This window comes from Neofelis nebulosa, chromosome 6, assembly GCF_028018385.1.
Source record: "Neofelis nebulosa isolate mNeoNeb1 chromosome 6, mNeoNeb1.pri, whole genome shotgun sequence".
Classification (NCBI taxonomy): Eukaryota; Metazoa; Chordata; class Mammalia; order Carnivora; family Felidae; genus Neofelis; species Neofelis nebulosa.
In genome coordinates, this window is record NC_080787.1 from 103,759,290 (window position 1) to 103,786,731 (window position 27,442).

The 27,442-nt window shown below is 38.7% G+C and overlaps 1 protein-coding gene across 1 annotated transcript in view; it reads left to right on the forward strand.

Moving 5' to 3' along the window:
• The window catches only part of SLC16A10 (solute carrier family 16 member 10), a 116,400-nt gene that overhangs the window by 57,043 nt on the left and 31,915 nt on the right, over nt 1-27,442 (forward strand). Inside the window, exons 2-3 of the mRNA XM_058734989.1 lie at nt 15,209-15,353; nt 17,537-18,002. Of these exons, the coding sequence (XP_058590972.1) occupies nt 15,209-15,353; nt 17,537-18,002 (611 nt within the window). The remainder of the gene's footprint in view (nt 1-15,208; nt 15,354-17,536; nt 18,003-27,442) is intronic.

The window sequence follows — 27,442 nt, forward strand, 5'->3', positions numbered from 1 at the left end:
AGAAATGTTCTCTTTCCCGTCTGTCCCCACCCCACCCTCACCAGTGATTAACATTTTTCCTGGCAGAGCAGACAATTCTTTGCAGTCATTGTTGGATATAGTGTTCTGTAAATGTCATTAGGTTAAGATGGTTTATAGTGTCATCCAAACTTTTATATTTTAATGCTTTTTTTGGTCTTTTCATTTCTATTAATTACTGAGACAGATGTGCTAAATATACGGCTATGATTGTGAATTTGTCTAGTTTTGTTAGTTTTGTGTATTTGTTTTTTAGGACATCTATTTTTTGTTGTTGTTGTTGAAATCTTCCATATAAGTTCATTTCTTAATCAGTGTTATTGAGGTGTAATCGACATGTAATAAGCTGCATGTTTAAAGTATGTAATTTGATGAATTTTGTCACATGTATATGCCAATGAAGCCACTACTACAGTCAAACTAATGAACATAACCATCACCCTCAAAGGTTTCTTTGTCCCTTGGTAATCCCTCTTTCCAGCTCCTTCCCACCTTCTAGGTAAACACTGATGTGCCTCCTGTCACTGTAGATTAATTTGTATTTTTTTTTAATTTTAAAGCGAGAGTGTGTGACTGGGGTGGCGGCGGGGGGAGAGAAAAAGAGAAAGAGAATATCTTAAGCAGCCTCCACATCAGAACAGAGTCTGATGTGGGGCTCGATCCCTTGACCCTGGGATCATGACCTGAGCCAAAATCAAGAGTCTGATGTTCAACTGACTGAGCCACCCAGGTGCCCCTAATTTGTATTTTTTTTATAAATGGAATCATGCTTTATGTGCTCTGTTGATCTTTCACTGAGTATAATTATTTTGCTATTCATCCATGTTATATTTATCAGGAGTTCACTCCTGTATATATGGCTGGGTTGTATTCCATTATATAAATACACCTTAATTTGTTTCTATAGTCACTTATTTCTGGACACTTAGATTCTTTTTAGTTTTTGACTATTAGAAATAAAGCAGCTATAAGTAGCTGTTTACAAGTTTTTGTATGGACATATACTTGTTTCTCTTAGGTAAATACCTAGGAGTGGAATGGCTAGGTCATATGGTAGGGGTATGTTTAACTTAAAAAAAAAAAAAGTTCCTAAACTGTTTTCCAAAGTGGTTGAACAATTTTATATTCCCTGTAGCAGCGTGTGATGGTTCCAATTGCTCTATGACCTCATTAGCACTTATATGATTAGTCCTTTTCCTTTTAGCCTTTCTAATAGATGTGTGGTTTTTTAATTATTTTAATTTACATTTCCCTTATGACTAATGATGTTGAGCATCTTTTCATATGCACATTTTCCATTTGCATATCTTTTTTTGTGAAGTGATTTTTCAAATATTTTGCCTGGTTTCTAATTGGGTTGCATGGTTTTCATGGAGTTTTAAGAATTCTTTATATAATCTGGGTACAGGTTTTTTATTAGATACATCATTTGCAAATCTTTCTGCCTAGTGTGTGACTTTCTTTTTATCCTCTTAACGGTGTCTTTTATTTTTTGTTGTTGTTGTTGTTGTTTTTTAAGTGGGCTCCATACTGGACTTGAACTCATGCCCCTGAGAACAAGACCTGAGCTGAGATCAAGAGTCGGATGCTTATGGGTGGATTTGAAATGTTTGGGTGGGTTAAGTGGGCATTTTAACAACATGGCTTCTCCTTTGGCATGTTTAATTGTGATGTTTAATGGACATCCTTGAAGATGACACTTTTAAAATGAAATTCCCTCCTAATGATGACTACTTCCCTGCCACTCTATGGGACAATCAGCAGAATCTGTAGGTTCTTATTTAGAATGGACATTCTCTTGTAATTTTGTTCCTGTTTATTTTAAAATTTTCCTTTTGTTTCACTGGAAAGGAAAGATGATGCTTAGTTTCAAATGTTAAAAGTGTCCAAGTTGCTTTGTTACAATAAAACTAAGTGTGTAAAAAAAAAAAAAAAAAAAAAAAACTTGGATGCTTAACTCCCTGAGACACCCAGGTGCCCCTTAACAGTGTCTTTCAAGGAGAAATTCTTAGTTTTGGGGCGCCTGGGTGGCGCAGTCGGTTAAGCGTCCGACTTCAGCCAGGTCACGATCTCGCGGTCCGTGAGTTTGAGCCCCGCGTCAGGCTCTGGGCTGATGGCTCGGAGCCTGGAGCCTGTTTCCGATTCTGTGTCTCCCTCTCTCTCTGCCCCTCCCCCGTTCATGCTCTGTCTCTCTCTGTCCCAAAAATAAAAAAAAATAAAAAAAAAATAAAAAAAAATAAAAAACGTTGAAAAAAAAAAAAAAAACAAACAACTTGGATGCTTAACTCCCTGAGACACCCAGGTGCCCCTTAACAGTGTCTTTCAAGGAGAAATTCTTAGTTTTGTGAGGTTTACTTTATAGATTGCTTTTAGTATTGTATTTGAGAAATCTTTGCCTAATTTAAGGTTGTAAAGATTTCTCTAGTGTTCTCTTCCAGAAGTTTTAAAAGTTTTCAGTTTCACATTTAAGTTTTATGATCCTTTTTGAGGTAATTTTTAAAGATGGTGTAAGTAGGGATCAAATTTTAATGTTTCCTGTATCTGTGAAGCTCTGTTATGAAATGTGTATAAAGTTATCATTGTTATATCTTCCTGATGCATCGATACTTTTATCATTATAAAATATCCCTCTGTGTTTCTAGTAATACTTTTTGTCTTCAGCCTGTTTTGTCTAAACTGAGTAGAGCCACTCCATTCTTCTTAGGGTTATTTATATGGCATATCTTTTTCCATCTTTTTATTTTCAACTTGTGTATTTGTATTTAAAGTGCATCTTTTTAAACAGGATATAATTGGTTCTTGATTTTTTTAATCTAGTCAGAAAATCTTTCTCATTTGATTAGAGTCTTTAGTCTACTTTTATTTAATGTAATTACTGATATGGTCATATTCAGGTCTGACATTTTGCTATTTGTTTTCTATTTGTCTCATCCATTTTTTGTTCTTCTGTTCCTCTCTTCTGCCTTCCTTTGCACTAGTCAAAGAATTTTAGTAATCAATTCTAGTTTCTCTGTTGACTTTTAATCTCTATCTCTTTGCATTATTTTTTAATGCTTTCTCTAGGGTTTATAATATGCATCTTTAAGTTGTCCAAATGCATCTTAAATTAATATAGGATTGCCACAGGTGAAATATAGGAAACTTGCAATAGTATGTAACATCTATCTCCATTTTTAGTTTTTTTGTTATTATATATTACACCTATATAACAGTGTTATAATTTGCTTTAAATGGTCATATAAGTTCTTGAAAAGAAATTATAAAGAAAAAAGCATGTGTATGTGTATTTCAGTCCTCCTTTGCACCCATGTTGCCAGCTGGTATCATTTCCCTTTAGCCTGAAACACTTTCTTTAATATTTCTTGTAGTGGAAATCTCCCAGTGACAAATTCTCTGTTTTTATTATCTAAAAATGTTTTTATTTTGCCTTAATTTTTTGAAGGGTAGTTTAGCTGGATATAGAATCCACAGAGACAGTTTTTTCCTCTTTCAGCCCATTAAATAACACTGGTCCAGTGTTTTCTATCCTTCATTATTTCTTATGAGCAGCCAACTGATAATGATATCATTGTTTTCCTTGTATATAATAGGTTATCCTATTTTCTCTACTTTCAAATTTTTCTCTTTATCTTTGACATTCTGAAGTTTATGGTGTGTTTAGGAGTGGTTTGCTTAAGGAGGTTCTTTGAGCTTCTTAGATCTGTAAGTTAGTTTTTCACATAATATGTGATTTTGGGGTTTCATTATTTCTTCATATATATTTTCTGCCCCTGTTTTTCCTTTCTAGGACTTCAGTCCTACACATGTTGGTCCTTTGGATTTTTGTCTCACAGACCTTTAACACTTTGTACCTTTTTAAAAAATATTTTTCTCTCTGTTCTTGAGGTTGGGTATTTCCTGTCTTCAAATTTCCATATACTTTTTTATCTTTTGTTATCAGTCTAGTGAGCCTATGAATGCATTCTTCAGTTATTGTACTTTTCATCACTATAGAGTTTCCATTTTTTTGTAGTTTGCATTTCACTGTTGAGATTCCCTGTCTGCACACTGAGTAAGATTATATTTACATTTAATTATTTCAAATGGTATCCTCTAATACTTCTAACATTTATAACAGGTTTTTGAAATCTTTGCTAAATGCAATATCTGAGCACATTCAGAGTCCATTAATATTATTATTTCTTTGAATGTCTGATAATCTTAGGTTGAAACATGGATATTATAGATACTATTTTGAAGTAACTCTGACTCTATTGTATTCTTCCAAGGTTATTGAGTTTTTGTTCCTAGTAGGCAGTTAGCTTGCCTGGACTCCTGCAAACTGTCACTCTGTGATGTACAGCAGCTGATAATCTCTGCTCAGTTCTTACAGCCTTCAGCTGCTGCTTTTCTTTTTTCTCTAGCTGTTACTTGTCTTTAGTCTGGCCCCTAACTAGTCTATCCAGCACTTGTATTGTGTCTTGATCCTCAAAAAATCCCACAGACTTACAGTTTTTAGTTTCAGTTTCAGCTTTTCAAGGGTAAACTCTCCTCCACCTTCTATCTGCTTTAGACATTTTCCAGTGTGTTTAAATACTTTTTTTTTTTTCCAGTGCACACATGCCATAATTGTTCTCTGCAGGAGGGTTTGCTTGACCATTTCACTCTGATGCTATTAACAGAAGTTGATAGCAAGTAATTAAAAAAAAACCCTCGTTAGTGGAAGTATAACTCCGAAATAACATTTAGGGTGGCAAGGAAATGGTCAAGTACAGTCTACTCATTCTTGAATTTTTGTGTAGTTGCCAGATAGCTCTATGCCCCAAGAGTCATGGGAACTTTATTGAATGATATTTTGCATTCTAATCTCAGTTTTGTATTATTTCATTTTATTTGAAGCTATTAAAACAATGTTGAGATATTAGAAAGCAAAGATGTCTTGAAAAGAGGCCAAGATCAAGTGAAAATGAGGGTTGGAACTACCAAAAAAGGGTAAAAGAATATCAACCTTAAACTAACCACAGTAGTTCTCTCTTTGAGTATTTTCATTTGTAAACACTTTGCCTTTGCAATCATTTATGTCTGCATTATTATTAACACCTTTATTTTATTTAATATGCAGGAAAATCTTATATATTAAAAACCTAACCACTTCCTTTCAGTGATTTGCATTCTCCTTTGGCCATATACTGAAAGCTGAGGATTTGTTCTCCATATGGAGGAGGAAACAAAGGATCTGGATGGGGAAATTGGAAAGCTACTTAGTATTTTTTGACAAAGATTCCCCAGCATGGCCTTTCTTGTATGTCTCTTTCTATAATATCACATACACATACATATATTCAAATAAGAGTATACAAACACATTTTAAAGAGTTTATTTATTATACATTTAAAAAAATGTTTATTTTTGACAGAGAGAGAGAGAGACAGAGACAGAGCATGAGCGGGGGAGGGGCAGAGAGAGGGAGACACAGAATCAGAAACAGGCTCCAGGCTCTGAGCTGTCAGCACAGAGCCTGATGTGGGGCTCGAACTCACAGACCGCGAGATCATGACCTGAGCCGAAGTTGGATGCTCAACCGACTGAGCCACCAAGGCGTCCCTATTATGCATTTTTTGACATCTATATCTCTTAAGGCATTTATCACCTTCTATGTGGTGGTCTTGTTGGACCTCTATTTGCATATATGTTACTAGACTGAAAATTATTGAAAGGTAGAGAAATCTCTTAGTTGTTTTTGTATTCTCAGTAGCCTAGGATAGTGCCTAGAACATATAGGCACTTTTAAGTGGAAGGGAGAAAAATCTCCTTACCTTCCTTGTCCCAGCTTCCCTCTTTCCCATGCCTACTTTAGAGAATATGGCAGCTAGGGAAGTGGAGAAGAGGTCATGGAAAAGAGACAAAGCTGGAGCTGGAGAAAAAGATTTGATAACCAAGTGAAGATTGGTTTGTTACCAAAAGCGAACTTAGGCCTTTCTGTTATTTAACATTGGCTAGAAGAATTATATGGACCTGCTGAAGTGGTCATCCAGTTGCAAGGTAACATTTTTCCCCCACATAAGTTTTAAGAGGATAGTTGGGACAAAAATAAAGTTGTATTTGATTATATCCTGCAGTTAGTGCTTGTTCAATGGACATCAAAATCTGTAAAATTTTTCATGTTTGGTATAGCATCCAAATCTAAACAATAATGCATTTTTTTTTAAATGAGTAAAGACTTGAATTTTTTTTTTAAGTTTATTTATTTATTTTAAGTGAGAGAGTATGAGCAGGGGAGAGAGAATCTCAAGCAGGATCCATGCTGTCAGTGTGGAGCCACAGTGGAGCTCGATCTCATGAACTATGAGATCATGACCTAAGCCAAAATCAAGACACTTAACTGACTGAGCTACCCAGGTGCTCTAAGACTCGTTTTTATTCTTAAAAACACTTTGATTTATATGAACATTACACACAATGTAAGTGTATGCTTTTGGATTTTTTAATGTGGGATCCTATTTAGTGTTGACATTTTACTTTGTTGTAAAAGTGCCTTTATCCAAAAATAAATGTCAGGATGTTATTCTTCTATTTTGCCTAGATTGTTTAGATTATTTCATGAAAAAAACATGATAGATGACTGAATTTTTTAAGTTAGATTGAATTATTATTAATCAGTGACATTTTTATATAAGATAGTAGATTAAAAAATTCTTAATTCTCCTGAAGTAGACCCATACTGAACAGCTCTGCCCACCTGGGCTGGGGTTGCACTAACTCTTTTTCCATAATTTTATCTTCTCATTCACCTATTATCTTCTAATCCACCTAGAGACCTAATCTGGCCAGTCTCTTCCTTGTACTCTCCACTTCTGAATCCCCCACTACCAACATCTAAGTCAAGATTGCATTATTTGAGATGGAAGCAACCCCAGTGTCCATCCGTAGATGAATGGATAGAGAAGATGTAGGTTATATGTGTAAACATATATACACATACATGTATACATACATATACAACATGTATACACACACAATGGAATATTAGCCCTAAAAAAGAATAAGATCTTGCCATTTGCAACAACACAAATGGAACTAGAGGGTATTATGCTAAGTGAAATAAGTCTGATAGAGAAAGACAAATACCATATGATTTCACTAATGTGTGGAATTTAAGAAAAAAAAAACAACAACAAATGAACAGATAGACCAAAACCCAGACTCTTAAATACAGAAAACAGAGTGGTAGTTGCCAGAAAGGAGGTGGGTGGAGGGATGGGTGAAATAAAGGGCATTAAGAATACACTTATCATCTTTCTGGAGGAAGATGGCAGCGTAGGAGGATGCTGGGCTCACCGTGTCCTGCTGAGCACTTAGATTCCACCCACATCTGCCTACATAACCCAGAAAACCACAAGAAGACTAGCAGAACGGACACTCCAGAGCCAAGCATAGACGAGGGACCCATGGAAGAGGGTAGGAAAGGCAGAGAGGTGGTGCGTGCTACACGGATTGGCGGAAGGGAGCTGGGGTGGTGGAGGGGCAGCCTGCCCATCAAGGCAGAGCCCCCCGAGTCTGGCTTGCAAAAGCAGAGGGGCCGGATGGAGTGTGTTCTGACAGTCAGTGGGACTTAACATCTGGAATGTTATAAGTCAACAGCTCTGCTCTGAGAGCGGGAGGGCTAGAGGACAACAGGAGGGAGAGTAGTTGAGCCCCGGAGGACAGAGTTCAGCTTGGTGGGGAACAAAGGTGCTCGCCAGCGCCATCTCCCTCGCCCATCCCCCAGCCAAAATCCCAAAGGGAACCAGTTCCCATCAGGGAACTTGCTTGCACCACACAAACACCCAACGCTATGATTCTGCGTATCCATCCCTCCGATGGGTCTGCCTCCCTCCCAGTGCCACAGGGCCCCTCCCGAAGTGGACCACCAAAGACAAAGCGAGCTGAGTCTGCCCCTCCCGCCCCTGTGCACCTTGCGGATCCACCCCGGCTAATACACCAGATCCCATCGAAGTAGCACCACAAGCCTGGCAGTGTGCAAGTAGCCCAAACAGGGCCCACACCACTCCACAGTGAGTCCTGTCCCTGGGAGAGGGGACGATGAGGTACACACCAGTCTGACTGTGGCCCCAGAGGTGGGCTGAGGGTAGACATCAGGTCTGACTGCACCCCACCCACCAATGCAAGTTACTCCAGACAGCACAGGGGAAGTGCCCTGCAGTTCCGCGCCACTCCAGGGACTATCCAAAATGATGAAACGGAAGAATTCTCCTCAAAAGAAACTCCAGGAAGTAGCGACAGCTAACGAACTGATCAAAAACGATTTAAGCAATGTAACAGAAAATGAATTTAAAATAATAGTTATAAAATTAATCATTGGGCTTGAAAAAAGTATAGAGGACAGCAGAGAATCTATTGCTACAGAGATCAAGGGACTAAGAAACAGTCAGGAGGAGCTAAAAAATGCTATAAATGAGCTGCAAAATAAAATGGAGGTGACCACAGCTCGGATTGAAGAGGCAGAGGAGAAAATAGGTGAATTAGGAGATAAAATTATGGAAAAAGAGGAAGCTGAGAAAAAGATAAAAAAATCCAGGAGTATGAGGGGAGAATTAGAGAACTAAGTGACACAATTAAACGTAATAACATATGCATAATTGGGATCCAGAGGAGGAAGAGAGAGGGAAAGGTGCTGAAGGTGTACTTGAAGAAATCATAGCTGAGAACTTCCCTGATCTGGGGAAGGAAAAAGGCATTGAAATCCAAGAGGCACAGAGAACTGCCTTCAGATGTAACTTGAATCGATCTTCACAACATATCATAGTCAAACTGGCAATACTCTCAAAATACAAGGATAAAGAGAAAATTCTGAAAGCAGCTAGGGATGAACATGCTCTAACATATAAAGGGAGACTGATAAGACTAGTGACGGATTTATCTACTGAGACTTGGCAGGCTAGAAAGGAATGGCAGGATATCGTCAATGTGGTAAACAGAAAAAATATGCAGCCGAGAATCCTTTATCCAGCAAGTCTGTCATTTAGAATAGAAGGAGAGATAAAGGTCTTCCCAAACAAACAAAAACTGAAGGAATTCACCACCACTAAACCAGCCCTACAAGAGATCCTAAGGGGGATCCTGTGAGACAAAGTACCAGAGACATCGCTACAAGCATAAAACATACAGACATCACAATGACTCTAAACCCATATCTTTCTATAATAACACTGAAAGTAAATGGATTAAATGCGCCAACCAAAGACATAGGGTATCAGAATGGATAAAAAAACAGGCCCCATCTATTTGCTGTCTACAGGAGACTCATTTTAGACCTGAGGACACCTTCAGATTGAAAGTGAGGGGATGGAGAACTATCCATCATGCTACTGGAAGTCAAAAGAAAGCTGGAGTAGCCATACTTATATCAGACAAACTAGACTTTAAATTAAAATCTGTAACAAGAGATGAAGAAGGACATTATATAATAATTACAGGGTCTATCCATCAGGAAGAGCCAACAATTATAAATGTCTATGCGCCAAATACGGGAGCCCCCAAATATATAAAACAATTACTCACAAACATAAGCAGCCTTATTGATAAGAATGTGGTAATTGCAGGGGACTTTAATACTCCACTTAAAACAATGGATAGATCATCTAGACACGCGGTCAATAAAGAAACAAGGGCCCTGAATGATACACTGGATCAGATGGACTTGACAGATATATTTATTTTTTATTTTTTTATTTTTTCCAACGTTTTTTATTTATTTTTGGGACAGAGAGAGACAGAGCATGAACGGGGGAGGGGCAGAGAGAGAGGGAGACACAGAATCGGAAACAGGCTCCAGGCTCCGAGCCATCGGCCCAGAGCCCGACGCGGGGCTCGAACTCACGGACCGCGAGATCGTGACCTGGCTGAAGTCGGATGCTTAACCGACTGCGCCACCCAGGCGCCCCTTGACAGATATATTTAGAACTCTGCGTCCCAAAGCAACAGAATATACTTTCTTCTCCAGTGCACGTGGAACATTCTCCAAGATAGGTCACATACTGGGTCACGAAACAGCCCTTCATAAGTATATAAGAATTGAGATCATACCATGCATACTTTCAGACCACAATGCTATGAAGCTTGAAATCAACCACAGGAAAAAGTCTGGAAAACCTCCAAAAACATGGAGGTTAAAGAACACCCTACTAAAGAATGAATGGGTCAACCAGGCAATTAGAGAAGAAATTAAAAAATATATGGAAACAAACAAAAATGAAAATACAACAATCCAAACACTTTTGGATGCAGCGAAGGCAGTCCTGAGAGGAAAATACATTGCAATCCAGGTACCTATCTCAAGAAACAAGAAAAATCCAAATACAAAATCTAACAGCACACCTAAAGGAAATAGAAGCAGAACAGCAAAGACACCCCAAGCCCAGCAGAAGAGAAATAATAAAGATCAGAGCAGAAATAAACAATATAGAATCTAAAAAAAACTGTAGAGCAGATCAATGAAACCAAGAGTTGGTTTTTTGAAGAATTAAACAAAATTGATAAACCTCTAGCCAGGCTTCTCAAAAAGAAAAGGGAGATGACCCAAATAGATAAAATCATGAGTGAAAATGGAATTATTACAATGAATCCTTCAGAAATACAAGCAATTATCAGGGAATACTATGAAAAATTATATGCCAACAAACTGGACAACCTGGAAGAAATGGACAAATTCCTAAACACCCACACACTCCCAAAACTCAAACAGGAAGAAATAGAAAGCTTGAACAGACCCATAACCAACTAAGAAATTGAGTCAGTTATCAAAAATCTCCCAACAAATAAGAGTCCAGGACCAGATGGCTTCCCAGGAGAATTCTACCAGACATTTAAAGAAGAAATAATCCCTATCCTTCTTAAGCTATTCCAAAAATTTGAAAGGGAAGGAAAACTTCCAGACTCATTCTGTGAAGTCAGCATTACTTTGATTCCTAAACCAGACAGAGACCCAGTAAAAAAAGAGAACTACAGGCCAATATCCCTGATGAATATGGATGCAAACATTCTCAATAAGATACTAGCTAATCGAATTCAACAGCATATAAAAAGAATTATTCACCATGATCAAGTGGGATTCATTCCTGGGCTGCAGGGCTGGTTCAACATTCGTAAATCAATCAATGTGATACATCACATTAATAAATAAAATAAAATAAAATAAAATAGCCACATGATCCTGTCAATCGACGCAGAAAAAGCATTTGACAAAATTCAGCATCCTTTCTTAATTAAAACCCTCGAGAAAGTCGGGATAGAAGGAATATACTTAAACATCATAAAAGCCATTTATGAAAAGCCCACAGCTAATATCATCCTCAATGGGGAAAAACTGAGAGCTTTCTCCCTGAGATCAGGAACACGACAGGGATGTCCACTCTCACCGCTGTTGTTTAACATAGTGTTGGAAGTTCTAGCATCAGCAATCAGACAACAAAAGGAAATCAAAGGCATCAAAATTGGCAAAGATGAAGTCAAGCTTTCACTTTTTGCAGATGACATGATATTATATATGGAAAATCCGATAGACTCCACCAAAAGTCTGCTAGGACTGATACATGAATTCAGCAAAGTTGCAGGCTACAGAAATCAGTTGCATTCTTATACACTAATAATGAAGCAACAGAAAGACAAATAAAGAAACTGATCCCATTCACAATTGTACCAAGAAGCATAAAATACCTAGGAATAAACCTAACCAAAGATGTAAAAGATCTGTGTGCTGAAAACTATAGAAATCTTATGAAGGAAATTGAAGAAGATATAAAGAAATGGAAAAACATTCCATGCTCATGGATTGGAAGAATAAATGTTGTAAAAATGTCAATACTACCCAAAGCTATCTGCACATTCAATGCAATCCCAATCAAAATTGCACCAGCATTCTTCTCGAAGCTAGAACAAACAATCCTAAAATTCATATGGAATCCAAAATTCATATGAATCCTAAAATTCATATGGAATCCTAAAATTCATATGGAATAGCCAAAGTAATTTTGAAGAAGACCAAAGCAGGAGGCATCACAATCCCAGATTTTAGCCTCTACTACAAAGCTGTAATCATCAAGACAACATGGTATTGGCACAAAAACAGACACATAGACCAATGGAATAGAATAGAAACCCCAGAACTAGACCCACAATAGTATGGCCAACTAATCTTTGACAAAACAGGAAAGAATATCCAATGGAAAAAAAGACAGTCTCTTTAACAAATGGTGTTGGGAGAACTGGACAGCAACATGCAGAAGAATGAAACTAGACCACTTGGTTATACCATTCACAAAAACAAACTCAAAATGGATGAAGGACCTTAATGTGAGACAGGAAACCATCAAAACCCTAGAGGAGAAAGCAGGAAAAAACCTCTCTGACCTCAGTCGCAGTAGTTTCTTACTTGACACATCCCCAAGGGCAAGGGAATTAAAAGCAAAAATTAACTATTGGGACCTCATGAAGATAAAAAGCTTCTGCACAGCAAAGGAAACAATCAGCAAAACTAAAAGGCAACCAACAGAACGGGAAAAGATATTTGCAAATGACATATCAGACAAAGGGCTAGTATCCAAAATCTATAAAGAGCTCACCAAACTCCACACCCGAAAAACAAATAATCCAGTGAAGAAATGGGCAGAAAACATGAATAGACACTTCTCTAAAGAAGACATCCAGATGGCCAACAGGCACATGAAAAGATGCTCAATGTCGCTCCTCATCAGGGAAATACAAATCAAACCACACTCAGATATCACCTCACGCCAGTCAGAGTGGCTAAAATGAACAAATCAGGAGACTATAGATGCTGGAGAGGATGTGGAGAAACAGGAACCCTCTTGCACTGTTGGTGGGAATGCAAACTGGTGCGGCTGCTCTGGAAAACAGTGTGGAGGTTCCTCAAAAAATTAAAAATAGACCTACCCTATGACCCAGCAATAGCACTGCTAGGAATTTACCCAAGGGATATAGGAGTACTGATGCATAGGGGCACTTGTACCCCAATGTTTATAGCAGCACTCTGAACAATAGCCAAATTATGGAAAGAGCCTAAATGTCCATCAACTGACAAATGGATAAAGAAATTGTGGTTTATATACACATGGAATACTATGTGGCACTGAGAAAGAATGAAATATGGCCCTTTGTAGCAATGTGGATGGAACTGGAGAGTGTTAAGTGAAATAATTCAGGCAGAAAAAGACAGATACCATACGTTTTCACTCTTATGTGGATCCTGAGAAACTTAACAGAAGTCTATGGGGGAGGAGAATTAAAAAAAAAAAAAAAAAAAAAGAGGTTAGAGAGGGAGAGTGCCAAAGCATAAGAGACTCTTAAAATCTGAGAACAAACTGAGGGTTGATGGGGGGTGGGAGCAAGGGGGCGTGGGTGATGGGTATTGAGGAGGGCACCTTTTGGGATGAGCACTGGGTGTTGTATGGAAACCAATTTGACAATAAATTTCATATTAAAAAAAAAGAATACACTTATCAAAAAAAAAGAATACACTTACCATGATGAATCCTGAGTAATGTATAAAATTATTGAATCATTATGTTGTACACCTGAAATTAATAGAACACTGTATGTTAATTATTCTTAAATTTAAAAAAATACTGCTTTGTACAGTCTCTTCGTTGTGTTTTAAGAACATAGTCTCCTTTCTGGTAAGGTTAGGAAGATCAAAATATGGCTGATTAAAATATGAATAATTTAAAATGTAAGAAGGCAAAGCATTAAATTGTTAGCCTGATAAATTCTTCTTTTTGTACCCCATTATTAAGAAGTGATCATTTGCATAGGGTCTGGACTTACTTCCTTTGCTGAGGAAATATACTAACTAGTAAGCTTTCAGTTTAGAGGAGGGAGCTTTAGAGATCATCTGTTCCAATGTATAAGACAGACAGTTTGTTGTTGTTAAAACTCTAAATCATTAAGGTCTTCTGTGCTAGATATTGAGGTTTAGATACATTTTCCCTAATTCTTAATGATTCTGGAAAGGTATGTGTTAGATCCCCTTTTGAGATAAGAAAACAGACTAAGCAGAAGTGACTTGCCTAAGGATGTATTGTAGTTATAGGGCCAAGGGATTTGGACCCAAATCTGTCTGTTTTTTAGCCCATGCACTTAGGTCCCATTAGTTTATTATACTTTTTAATTAGAATTTATAGACTTAGTATCTTGTGAGATCACTTGTTTCTTTGGCACAAAATTATAATTTATATTCAGTATTTCTCTGTTATTGGTTCCCTTTTGTTTTGGCTTTTACAGAATCAGAACAGGAAATTATGACTTTTGATTCAAAATGTTTTATGTTTATTTATTTTGAGAGAGTGTGCACATGCAAGTGGGAGAAGGACAGAGGGAGAGAGAATCACAAGCAGGTTGCACACCATCAATGATGAGCCCTATGCAGGGCTCAAACCCACAAACCGCGAGATCACGACCTGAGCCAAAATCAAAAGTCAGATGCCTAACTGACCGAACCATTCAGGTGCCCCGTGACTTCTGATTCTTAAGTTTTGTTTTTATTTTTAATTGTGAAAGATAACATACTTTCGGGAAAGAAGATAAAATGTGTGTGTGGTTTCATCAATAAAGGGATACCCAGTAACTATTATCCAGGTCAACAGATAGTCTACCTGTGTATGACTTGATTGCCTTAGCACAAGAACTAAGCCCAGACTCCAGGCAGATATTCAGTTCTTAACTATTGGTTCCAAATGATTATAATTCTGTTTCCTCCCCCTAAGCGTTAACCACTATCCTGACTTCCAGTGGTCATCATTTCTTCGCAGTTTGACCACCTAAGCATGCATTAGTAAATGTATCTAATTTTTTTTTAATGACTTTCTTTCCATAGACTAGAAGTTGCTTAAAACCATGGATACCAGGTTAGAGATTAATAGAGTTTGGGTCATAGAAGAGTGTTTGATTTGATTACGGAAACAAACTAAGAATTCAGTTAAACACAAATAATTGCTGTGCCAGTTATAATTAGTATTGGCCAGTCCTTTGGGCTGTGATTCAGATCTGTTTCTAATTTATTCCAATTTCTTCCCATTCCAAAAAAGTAGTAACTTTTTTGCACTAATGTTATTCTAAATTTATATTATATATCCTATGGGATAACTACAGATGCAGTTTGCCATAACATAATGTCCCTTTTGTCCCTCTTTTACAGCGTGGGTAAGTTCTCTGTCCATGGGGATGATTTTCTTTTGCTGCCCAATAGCCAGCGTCTTCACAGACACGTTTGGTTGTCAGAAGACAGCTGTCGTGGGTGCTGCTGTTGGATTCATTGGACTCCTGTCCAGTTCTTTTGTAAGGTAAGGACTTGGTTCTTCATGCTGCTTTTGAAGAACTGTTAGATACCATAAAGTTGTGCTTTCAGAAACTTTGCTGTTTACGAGGAAAAAATCCTCTTTTCATTGCGTAAGCTTTAAGCACTATGACTTACACAGTGTTATCCATGGCAGCAAGTCAGAGCTTCATAATTTGAATGCTTTTGTTTGTACCTCTCTCATATTTTTTATTCAGTTGCGTTTTTTTTTAACCCACTGATCAAAAGCTATCAAGCTTTAAGGGGAGCGAGGGGTCACGTGGTATAAATTCCAGGTGTCGAACAGTGGACTCACTTTCCTATAGTTCAAGTTCAGCTTTCTTAGGAAAGCCTTCTCTGGCAACTCCAGGTCACAGCACATCCCTTCTCGGGATCCTCTTTACACACATGGTTGATATTTACTGATGTACACTGCACTTTTCCAGTTGTCAAACTTCAGCGATTTGAACCAGCTGTTACTGAGGTGAAAATTTAGAAGTGAAAGATGCCGAGCAGCATTGAAAATGCCATCATTTGTGCTTATGCGCTTTACTCTGTAGGAGACATACAAAGCTTAATATATCACGCAGCACTTAGTATTTAAAATAGTGCCCAAGAGAATGTTTCCAGTTTATATCCATGGCTCTCAGGTTTTCCAACTGACAGATTTACAGTACTGTGACATATTGTATAGATATAGGTGTCCATGATTGTACTGTGTTGTCAATACTGTTTTTAATATATGCTTTGAAAAAGGCAGAGAAATGTACAGTGGATTTAGATTTTTCCTTTAAAATTGTTAAATAAAAATAGCACCTTAAGAAGTAAGTTGCGGTTACTTGAAAACTACTTATGTGGAAAAACTGAGGCACTGAGGCAGAATGAATGAAGTATTTTGTTCTATATTGTTCGGGTAGATGTCTTGTTTCACAAAGATTATGAATAGGGTGTTTTTTACATGTTTAATATTTTTTTCATCAAGTACCTGGAACCTATGGGTGCTGAATATATGTTTATGGAATAGAGTGGAGATTGAGTAGAGGGTGATCAGAGTGAAGTAAAATTAACCTGGGGAAACCTAGGAGTGACTCTTGAGCCTCATTTGGCGATTGTGCTTGCTGTGGACTAATAATGGGGGAAGGGCATCTCAGAGAAGATTGCCAACATGCCTTGATTTTATCAGATGCTAGAGTTCCTTATGATTACCTTAGCATATTGCTAGACTGGTGTTATTGTTCAAATTTTAATTATTAACCAACTTTGTCTTAGTTTCTAATAAATAATTTGCCTTTGCTACTGAGATACAGCCTTTTGAATTGGGCTTTTCAAAAAGAAAAAAAATTAGTATTCTTTTACTCCTTACCTTAATTGTTTCAAAGAATGTAATAATATCCTTGATGTTCCTAAGAGATATGTAATTAAGTTATTTGGTTAAACTATACAATTCTTAATCCTTTATTATTGTTTTGAGGCATACGTGGCCTTAAAACTTACAAGGTGGGATCACTAATAACACACTTCCCCTCGTCTTCCGGCAGTCAGAACATGGTCTTTTGCTGTCTTGCACAATGCTGAGAGCCGTGCAGTACAGGGGCGAAGGTTGGTCCACAGCCGTTAGGCCAGCAGAAATGAGATACAACTGCTTCTCTGTGCAAATGTTTCTGAAATAACCTTGGGGAGAAAATATCAAATGCAGCTTTTCCCTTGAATAGATTGCTTAGTAAGTGTCTGGGAAGTCTCAATAAAATAATGAGTTTTTGTAGTAAAATTATAATTTTCAAAAGCTTTTATCAAGACTAGGTTTTTTTGTTCGTTAGTTTAATCACTGTCATTTTACTGAAGCCCTTCCTGGCACTGTCCTTTCTGAGTTGTGGAGAGCACAACAGTTCTGACTGAGTGCTGCACGGTTCACCTAAAATCCATGAAAAGAGGAAGAGGAACAAAATCACTGATGGCCTTAATGGTCATTTTTCACATAGTTGAGGCATTTTATTATCCATTCAGATGACGTGAAAATATTTTTAGTGTCATATTCTTAGCTTGTTGAGTTTTTCACCTCTTTCTGTTAAATTTTTATCTGTGTAAAATCGGTTGAAGAGCTAAAACCCACTCTTACTAGAAGGTTTTATTCTACCAAGCACTTGATAAAAATAATGAAAGCTGCTTTCTCTCTATTTCATCTCCCCACAGCTCCATCGAGCCTCTGTACCTTACCTATGGAATCATATTTGCTTGTGGCTGCTCCTTTGCATACCAGCCTTCGCTGGTCATTTTGGGACACTATTTCAAGAAGCGCCTTGGACTGGTGAATGGCATTGTCACCGCCGGCAGCAGCATCTTCACAATTTTGCTGCCTTTCCTTTTAAGGGTTCTGACCGACACCGTGGGCCTCTTCCACACACTGAGGGTCCTCTGCATCTTCATGTTTGTTCTCTTTCTGGCTAGCTTTACATACCGACCTCTTGCTCCAAGTGCCAAAGATAAAGAGGGTGGAACCAAAGGAGGCAACAACAGATTCTCCCTCTTTTCCAGGAGGAAGTTTAGTCCTCCAAAAAAATTTTTCAATTTTGCCCTCTTCAAGGTGACAGCCTATGCGGTTTGGGCAGTTGGAATACCGCTTGCACTTTTTGGATACTTTGTGCCTTATGTTCACTTGGTGAGTATGCTTCTCCGGCTTTGCTGGTAACGGGTGTTGTTATTTCATACAGGAAAATTTCTTAGAAGAGCAAGACAGATCACGTTGAGGTTGGTCTTAAACATTATCCTGGTTGTAATTCAGGGACTCTTGAAATTCAAGGTCCCTTAAGACAAGGTCAACACATCCATCAGATCATTAAATAGAGGATAGGTTTCGTGGTGTGCTTTTGGAATTTAAAAAATTGCCAAACCGTAAAAAATGGAAAAAAAAACTTAAAAAAAAAAAAAAAAAAAAAGGGAAGGCTAAAATACCGGAACAAATGCCATCAATACAAAAAACTTAGTTGGTCACTTTTTCTTTAAGTAGCTTACAAATCATAATCAGGGACAAAGATGGGGCAATGATTTTGCCCACATCAATAAATTATTTTTTGACAGAATGGTACAGAAATTAGGTAGGCTGTAAAAGCCAAATGGTCTTGACACGAAGAAGCATTACACCTACTTGTGGGATACTTCTGGGAAAGTGGGGATTTTATTCAGAGGATTATTTGAGAAATGTTAGTTAGCAATTTCAAATGAGGGGAGGGCAAGGATTTCATAGGAGATTTAGAATTCAAGTACTCAAGCAATTTATTTTATTTCTATCACAAGGGCAAATTTCAGCCTCTTTATACTGAAACAAGAATAGGCAGTGTCTAAAGTATCTGCCCCTGGCAAAATTTGCTCTAAAGTGCTTATTATGTCCCTTCCTTTTTTCTTGCTATTGTGGCTAAAAATGTATTTATAGTTCAACATAGTTGATAAGTGACAAGCAAAATGATGCAAAGGTACATTCTTCTGTGGTATGTATACTGTGTAAGAACTTGGATCTTTTCTAGCTCTTAGTCTACTTTTGGATATTTGTGTAACTTTTCATTAAAGTTTTGGTAGAAGTTGGTAACACAGCTCACGGATTTTTGGGCTCAAGCGGTCAGCTTGTAAACTATGACATCAGTCCTTTGTGGGTTCCTATGCTTAGTCCAGAAAAGAATTAAGTCAAGGAAACAGGAAGAGAAATGGTAAGCAGTCCTGGATCTAGAACTAATTTTGATTTCTCTATTCTCCTAATTCCTGTTTTGCCAGAGGTGTTGAAGAAGCACTGGGGTAACCAATGGGAGGCAGGGAAAAGGACTGGTTTTTAGTACTCTGAGTCACTGGGCATTTTGCGGAGACTGAGGTAGTAGATAAAATGACCTCGTATGTGACACCTGTCACATATGTAGTGTGTGACTACATCTTTTTTTTTTTTTTTTAAGTATGTGGCTACATTCTGACTTCACAGTCCATTTTTACCCTTTTAGGAAGGCATATCTGAACCATCTGAAGCCTTTTTGTTGTTGTTGGAATATAGATCTGTTGTGGGAGGATCTACTTTACCAACTATCTCTTCTATAGCTTCTAGAGTTAAAACATTTGTGGTGTCCTTTTCAAAGATGAATAGATTTTTTTAAAGAAATTCTCTTAGGGGGGGTGCCTGGGTGGCTCAGTCAGTTAAGCATCCGACTTCAGCTCAGGTCATGACCTCATGGTTCATGAGTTCGAGCCCTGTGTCGGGCTCTGTGCTGACTTCTCAGAGCCTGGAGCCTGCTTTGGATTCTGTGTCTCCTTCTCTCTCTGCCTCTCCCCTGCTCACGCTCTTTCTCTCTCTCTCAAATAAATAAACATTAAAAAAAACTTAAAAATTCTCTTAGGTACTACAAAGTGAGCGCACACAGAGAAATCAGTATCTCAGTTTTTTTTTTAAAGGTTTTCTGCAACTTATGACTGATTTTTAAAAAAAAATTTTTTTAACGTTTATTTATTTTTGAGACAGAGAGAGACAGAGCATGAACAGGGGAGGGGCAGAGAGAGAGGGAGACACAGAATCTGAAACAGGTTCCAGGCTCTGAGCTGTCAGCACAGAGCCCGACGCGGGGCTTGAACTCACAGACCATGAGATCATGACCTGAGCCGAAGTCGGACGCTTAACCGACCAAGCCACCCAGGCGCCCCTGACTGATTTTTTTTTTTTTTTTAATGTTTATTTTTGAGAGAGAGAGGAAGAGCGTGGGCAGGCAAGGGGCAGAGAAAGAGGGAGACACAGAATCTGAAGCAGGCTCCAGGCTCTGTGCTGTCAGCACAGAGCCTGATGCAGGGCTCCAACCCATGAGCTGTGAGATCATGACCTGAGCTGAAGTCAGACGTTTAACCAACTGAGCCACCCAGGCGCCCCTGTTTTGTTAATACCAGACATTTACCAAAGGACAAGTGGTGGGTGACTGTCTAGTTATTCTTGTAACATTTATAATTTGTAAATTAATTTTACATATGTTATTTCATCTGACCTTTACAAAAAACCTGTGACATAGGTAAAATAATATTAGTCCTTACTGTGTAGGTTGGAAAACAGATCCATCATTAGCAAAGATGTTAAGTGACTTCTTCATATTCAAAGATGTTAAGTGAAGTGAGTATGCCTAAGGAAACTTAATAAATATGTTATTGGTCTTTTTCTCTTTTTTTTATATGAAATTTATTGTCAAATTGGTTTCCATACAACACCCAGTGCTCATCCCAACAGGTGCCCTCCTCAGAACCCATCACCTACCCTCCTTGCCCTCCCACCCCCCCACCAACTCTCAGTTTATTCTCAGTTTTTAAGAGTCTCTTATGTTTTAGCTCCCTCCCTCTCTAACCTTAAAGTAAATCAAATTTCATAGTGAGTGATGAGTTAGATGGTATTCTAGATATTATTGTCATCAGGAGGCTGTAAATCAGATAGTACACAAAACAATAGGGTCTCTGTTAACTCCAATAACAAACCAGGTCTTTTTTCTGCTCTCCTTCCTCCCAGGCATGTTTTCTTAGAAAATGTATTGATATTTTTCATTTGTGATTTTTCGCATTGTCGAACAGTTATAACACTAAAAGCTATGTTGGAGAGGAAACACCAGACAGTTGCGGGCTGTTGCCATGCAGCCTGTTGAAGTCTCGTGTTTAACGGGTGCACCAAGTTGCTTGCTCGTGTTGTAAATTAAGGTTTGGATTGTGGATACTTGCTTAATCCAGGCTTCATGGATCCAGCCTTCCCCTTAGAGGAGGAAAAGGTGTCTTACATCTTTCCAAATACAAGTAGATGATATTCAATTCACATTAAACCCTTTGTTGTGTATTGAAGGGAATACACAGGAGGTATAAGAACCTGTCGAAGGAGGATAAAATCTAGTAAATATAATAATAAGAACTGTTATATAGTTTACAACTTTTACATATATTATCTTATTTCATCTTCACAACAGGGAGTACTTGTGATGCAACATCTTCATTTCACTGATAAAAAGACTGAGGCACCAAGAGATTTAAAAACTTGTCTAGGGTCACAGAAATAGTTACTGGTAATTACTGGTGTGGCATTTCTATTCCAGAAGCAGTAGTGTATATTGGGTCAAGGTAAGGGCTCTGCAGTAAGACAGATCTGGGTTTTGTCCCTAACTAGTTGCATGACCTTGAGTAATTCCTGTGAGCATCAGTTTCTTCATCTATAAAATAGGGATAAACCCAATTGTGTAGAGTTGTAAGGATTAGAAAAAAATGTATGTAAAGCATCTATCCAGTCCTGGTATAAAAATGATAATTAATTTAAAGACAATGTGATTGCTGATTGAGTGGCTTTAAGTGAGGGCTATAGAAGAGTCAAAGGAGAGAGATGATACCCATTTGGAAAAGGGCTTAGTAAAAGCTTCCCAGGATTGGAGTTGGCCCTTGAGCTTGAGGTTGGTGTTAAATTCAGATCCCTAATCAAGCAGGGAATTAATTTATCTAGGTCTTCTTTGAAGATCCAGAAGTACAATGAAGTGGTTAGGTTAAAAACTCTTAAGATTTTTACCTGCTAGGCTGTACACGAGACTTGAGAGAAAATATGAATGCTCTGTGTCAGTCTTGCTCTTGAAGCAGGGTTGGAGGTTTTCTCTTTTAGTAGTTGACTTTTATTTCTTTATTTTTTTAATGTTTATTTTTGACAGAGACAGAGCACAAGCGGGGGAGGGGCAGAGAGAGAGGGAGACACAGAATCTGAAACAGGCTCCAGGCTCCCAGCTGTCAGCACAGAGCCCGATGCAGGGCTTGAACTCACAGACAGCGAGATCGTGACCCTCTGAGCTGAAGCCAGACGCCCAACCGACTGAGCCACCCAGGTGCCCCAGTAGTTGACTTTTAAAGATGAGGAATCCTATTGTTTCCTGAAAGCTGTCAAATGATTTCTCTTTTAGGCCTACCCACTTACAGTCTCCACTGTGAGGGTACAAATCTTCTAGATCAGTTTAAGTGAGGCCTAACTTTCTAAATAAACATTCCTATTGGCAGCTGCTTCAGTTTTTATTATTTGTCCCTTTTGCCTGAGAGTTGTTTTATGTTATTTTCTGGGCTACATATTTATGGTTTCTCCTTATCCAGTTCTTAGTTAGCTTCCAAAAGTATAACACTCTTAGTTTTCATCCTACTTCTCCATCACTCTTTAGTTTCTTTGCTGGTTCCTTTTCCACCCTGACTCTTCATATCAGTGTGTTCCAGGGCCTGTCCCTGATCTTTTTATCTACTCATTCCATTGGTGGTTTCTTCCAGTCTCCAGAGTTCAAACATCTTATCTATGCTGGGGACTCTAAATTTGTATTTCTCACCCAGACCTCTTTCCTGAATACTCTGCCAGGCTTTGAGAACCAACTGCCTACTTAGTATCTCCACTTGAATGACTGCTACCTGTTTGAGATTTAATATGTCCAACCCTAAAGTCCTGATCTTACCCCCTCACAAAACTTCTCTGCCCCCCAGCAGTCTCCATCTCAGGAGATGGCAATTTCATCTTTCTAAGTGATTGGGCCCCAAACCTTGGAGTCATCCTTGGCTCTTCTTTCTTTCATATTACACTCCTGATCCGGTCTGGAAATGCTGGTGGTTCTCCTTTCAAAATATATCCAGGATCTGGCCACCTTTCATTATCCTCACTACTACACCTTAGACCAGGCCAACATCCCCAGCCTGGATTACTGCGGTTGCCTCACAACTGGTTTCCCTGCTACCTTCCCTGCCTGCTGCAGTCTGTTCTGTACACAGAAGCCACCGGGGTTCCTTCAATACATAATTCACTCTGCTCAGAATCCTTCAATGGCTCTCCATTTCTTTGAGAGTAAAAACTAATGTCCTTATAGTGGCCTACAAGGTACTCCATGATCTGGCCCCTCCTGCCTCTCTGATCTCATCTTGTATCTTTGCCCCCCTTGCTCACTCTGCTCCTGCCACACTGTCCTTTTCGTTATTTACCCTTTTTTTTTTTTAAGATTTTATTTTTAAATAATTTCTATACCCATCATGGGGCTCGAACCCACAACCCTGAGATCAAGAGTCGCGCGTTCCTCCAACTGAGCCAGCCAGCATCCCGCTCTTCACCTTTTAATGAGACATACCCTGACCACCTGGTTACAACTCCCTCCTTCCTTCTCCCCTCCACAGCATTTCCAAACACCCTCACACTGCTTTTCCTTTTTTCATAGCACCCAATACCTTCTAACATATTACATAATTTAATTATTATGATTATTTTTGGCTATCTGTATATATGTATCTGCTAGAATATAAACCTCATGAAGCCAAGGGTCTTTTTTGTTTTGTTCAGCGATAGATCCTAGACACCTAGCACAAAGCACATTGGGTGCTTAAGTATTTGTCCAGTGACTGAATATATAAGTCTAAAGCGACATTATATAAGCAATTCATTTTCTCACCATTTTGATCTTTAAAATTCCCTATTTGATGCCATAATGATTTTTCACATACGTTTATATATTTTTCTCATTTTATAGGACATGATAGTATTCATATTCATTAAACAGTTAATAACTCAAACTCAGCAAACTTCAGAATAATTAACACTCATGCCATCTTTTTTTATTTATTTGAGAGAGAAAAAGAGAGAGAAAACAAGTGGGGGGAGGGGCAGAGAGAAGGGGAGAGACAGAATCTCAAGCAGGCTCTGCACTGTCAGCGCAGAGCCGAAAGCGGGGCTTGAACTTACAAACCATGAGATCATGACCTGAGCCAAAATCAAGATTTGGACACTCAACTGACTGAGCCACTCAGGTACCCCAGTGCCATCTTTAATTTGGTTCAAAAAAATTTTTTTTGTAATGTTTTTTATTTATTTTTGAGAGAGAGACAGAATGCTAGAGGGGGAGGAGCAGAGAGAGAGGGAAAGAGACCCAGAATCGGAGGCAGGCTCCAGGCTCTGAGCTGTCAACACAGGGCCCGACACGGGGCTCGAACTCACGAACTGCGAGATCATGACCTGAGCCGAAATTGGATGCCCAACCGACTGAGCCACCCAGGCACCACTCCAAGTGTCATATTTTAACAGAGAAAGTAATTTATGTGTTTTGCCCTGACCCACATCTTTATATGCATTATGTTGAAATTATAACTTGATAAATAGGAGGAATTTCTGTGTCTTTGTCACTACTGTAAGTATGTGGAAGGAGAGAATAGGAACGCTTGGTAGCCATCCCCATTAACTAGGAAAGCTAGACAGTTGGTGTCTGCCCTACTGTGTAGTGACCGAAAATCTTAAAGAGCCTTGGGTGGTGCGTGTTGGAACAGGGTTGCATGCAGGAGCCATAGTCTGACCACAGGTCTACGTAACTTTGGCAAGACACAGGGCCACGTCAGTCAGATGACTGATAAATGCCTAAGAATGACAATGATAATGTAACTTTTCTAGGTAACATGAAGTGCTCCATCCTCAATACGAGGATCATGATTTAGTTTTAATTACTTTCACATCTCTCCACCACTACTCATCTTGAAAAGCAGATATTTAGTACCTGTGTTCTTTGACTCTAGAACACGGTAGTGGGGTTGAGTTTTAGTGTTTAAGCTTTCGACCCACATAGTTCTCTATCAGGGAGAAGATGACTGACTCGTGTCGTAATCTGCAATATATGTGTGGATTAGCCTGTTTTCAAAACTTTATGATAAGATAGGAATGTGTCAGTTTTGTGTCAGAAAGTAATTGTTCTCAAAAGAAGCTTTGATCTGTAGAAAGACCCGTGTATCTGATACTGTGATCAAAGACACGGTCATTTGCATGCTGACAGGACAATTAAGTGGACACCAAGTCCAGTGGTAATTGGGGACAAACAATTTATATTTTTAAACTAGGAGTGAAATTTTGAGACCAATATGCCAATAAACAGGGCATATAGTACCTCAAGAGACATTTTATAGCTTTGATTAATGCCAGATGTTCTCATGGGCCAATACAGAAATGTCACTGTTAGACCTCACTGGCCAGGGCCCTTCTCTTCATATTGTGAAAACAGGAATTCTGTAAACCAGACCTCAGGGTGCTGAGCCATGCAAACAAGAACAGCATACATGCTTTCATCAGTTTGAGGCTTCCTCAGAGGGAGATTCAGGGAGAATCCATAATGTATCAGGCATTTTCACAAAATCTCACATAACCATCACAAGGATGAGTGTATCAAGTGTAATAATTAATTACAAAGTTAGGGCTAAGGAAATGACTGTGCTGAGTTCAACGTCACTCACTGAGTTATGCTCAGAGCTGGGATTTGAACCCAAGTGTTGGAGTCTAAGTCTCATGTTCTTTTTATGAAAGAGTCTGCTGTCCCTTCATCAAGTCACCCTACAGATGGAGTGCTGCCTGTTATCAGGCCAAGTTTCCTTTGCCTTGGAAGTTTCCCTTCCATTCTCAGAACTAAGAACAGAGGCATTGCTGGGCCAGTGCAGCTCTCAGAGCCTGCTGTGCAGCCATGGACAGGACTGTGGAGGAAACAGGCTTCTGTTCTGATGTGATGTAGAGGGTGTCATGTAACCGTATTTCCAGCTGTACGTCAACTCTTCTCATCTCTACTACATTGTCAGTATGAGAAAACTGAATCGCTTTTCACAACCTGTGACAAGCAGAATAGGGAATATACACAGTTTTGCATTAGGTTTTGAGTTCTACAATAAACATTAAGCATAGCAGAAGAAAAAAATGGACAAATGTAAAAATTTACAAGATCCGGCCTCTTTTGGTTAACATAAGTACTATTACAGGAAAATGGAAAAAAAGTAAATTGCTTATATTTTAGAGTTATAAAGTATCCGCCCATCACTGATCATTAGTGTCCTGAGAAGGCCCTAAAGAGTCCTGGTGTTGGAAAGCTGTTCCCTCTCTCTTGTTAATGTCTAGTGTCACCAGGGTTTTTGTTTAGTTTTTAAGTATCTCAGATTTTATTTGTTAAAATATACTTTTGAATAATTTCAAAATTTAACCATTATGTGGATATTTGCTTATCCCTCAATTGGTTGGATTAGTATCAAATTAAAGTTTGTTGAAGTTTGAAGGACCTAAATTAGCTGGTGAGCGTCCTATTGTGGTTTTTATATCAATTAGAAGATGAATAGAAATAAAAATATTATTTGAAGAATCTTCCCTTTGTGAGGCTATACTTGGACATTGGCTTTACCCCATATTTACTGGGTGATTCTGGCAGGTGGACAGAGTTGTCTGATCCATTGAGAGTACATTTCTGCTAATTTATCCTTATCTCCAAATTCTGGAGCATCTCTTTTGGAGAAGCCATTGTAGACACTAACTCCAGGATTACAGAGCAGAATAGGCCTTAGTTATATATTTGTCCTGAAGGGAAGAGTCTTTAGTGCCCAAAGAAAGTTTGAGGGATGCACATCTCTTATGTATTAGTCCCCGGACTGCCCATGCCACTGTCCATTTCCCCTTTGCTTTTCCTGCTTTTTGTCCCCGTTATCTGTATCTAGTTTTTTACAGCTCACTCATAATCAGGAAGTTTATATTCCTTTGTAACAAACTGGAGAAAAGCCCATTTACTGGTAGGCAGTGCCTGCCATGTGGAGGCAGAACTGCAAACATGGACAGCTGGTGTGCAGGTCCACAGGCCAGCTGTGTCTGCACCCATGTCTAATTGAACGGATTCATTCTTGGAGTAACATGGCAGGAACAGCTGCTGCGTCCAGAGCTCCTGAGCGTGTGGTTTAGGATTCAGCGTGTCCAGTCCTCACGGCCATGGAAGGATTTGCTTAAAACCATCAGTTTCTTAAACAAATGCAACATTTACTGATTTCCCACATTTTTATTGACGTTTGACATACAAGAAGTTCCCACAAACGTTATCTTTCACTGGAGTCTCAGGGCCACACTGTGAGATAGGCAATCATGCAAGGCTGGTAGCTGGTATGGCCAGGGCTTGAGCCTGGCTCCTCTGAAGAGTGTGACTTTTAAATAAGATATTTATGTACCCGCAAAGATATAACAGTCATTTACGAGTTGAAAGGCATCGTATGGGTGACTTAGTTGCACTTTTTTAATGAGACTGGTAAAGGAACTAAAGCACAGAAAGGTTAAGT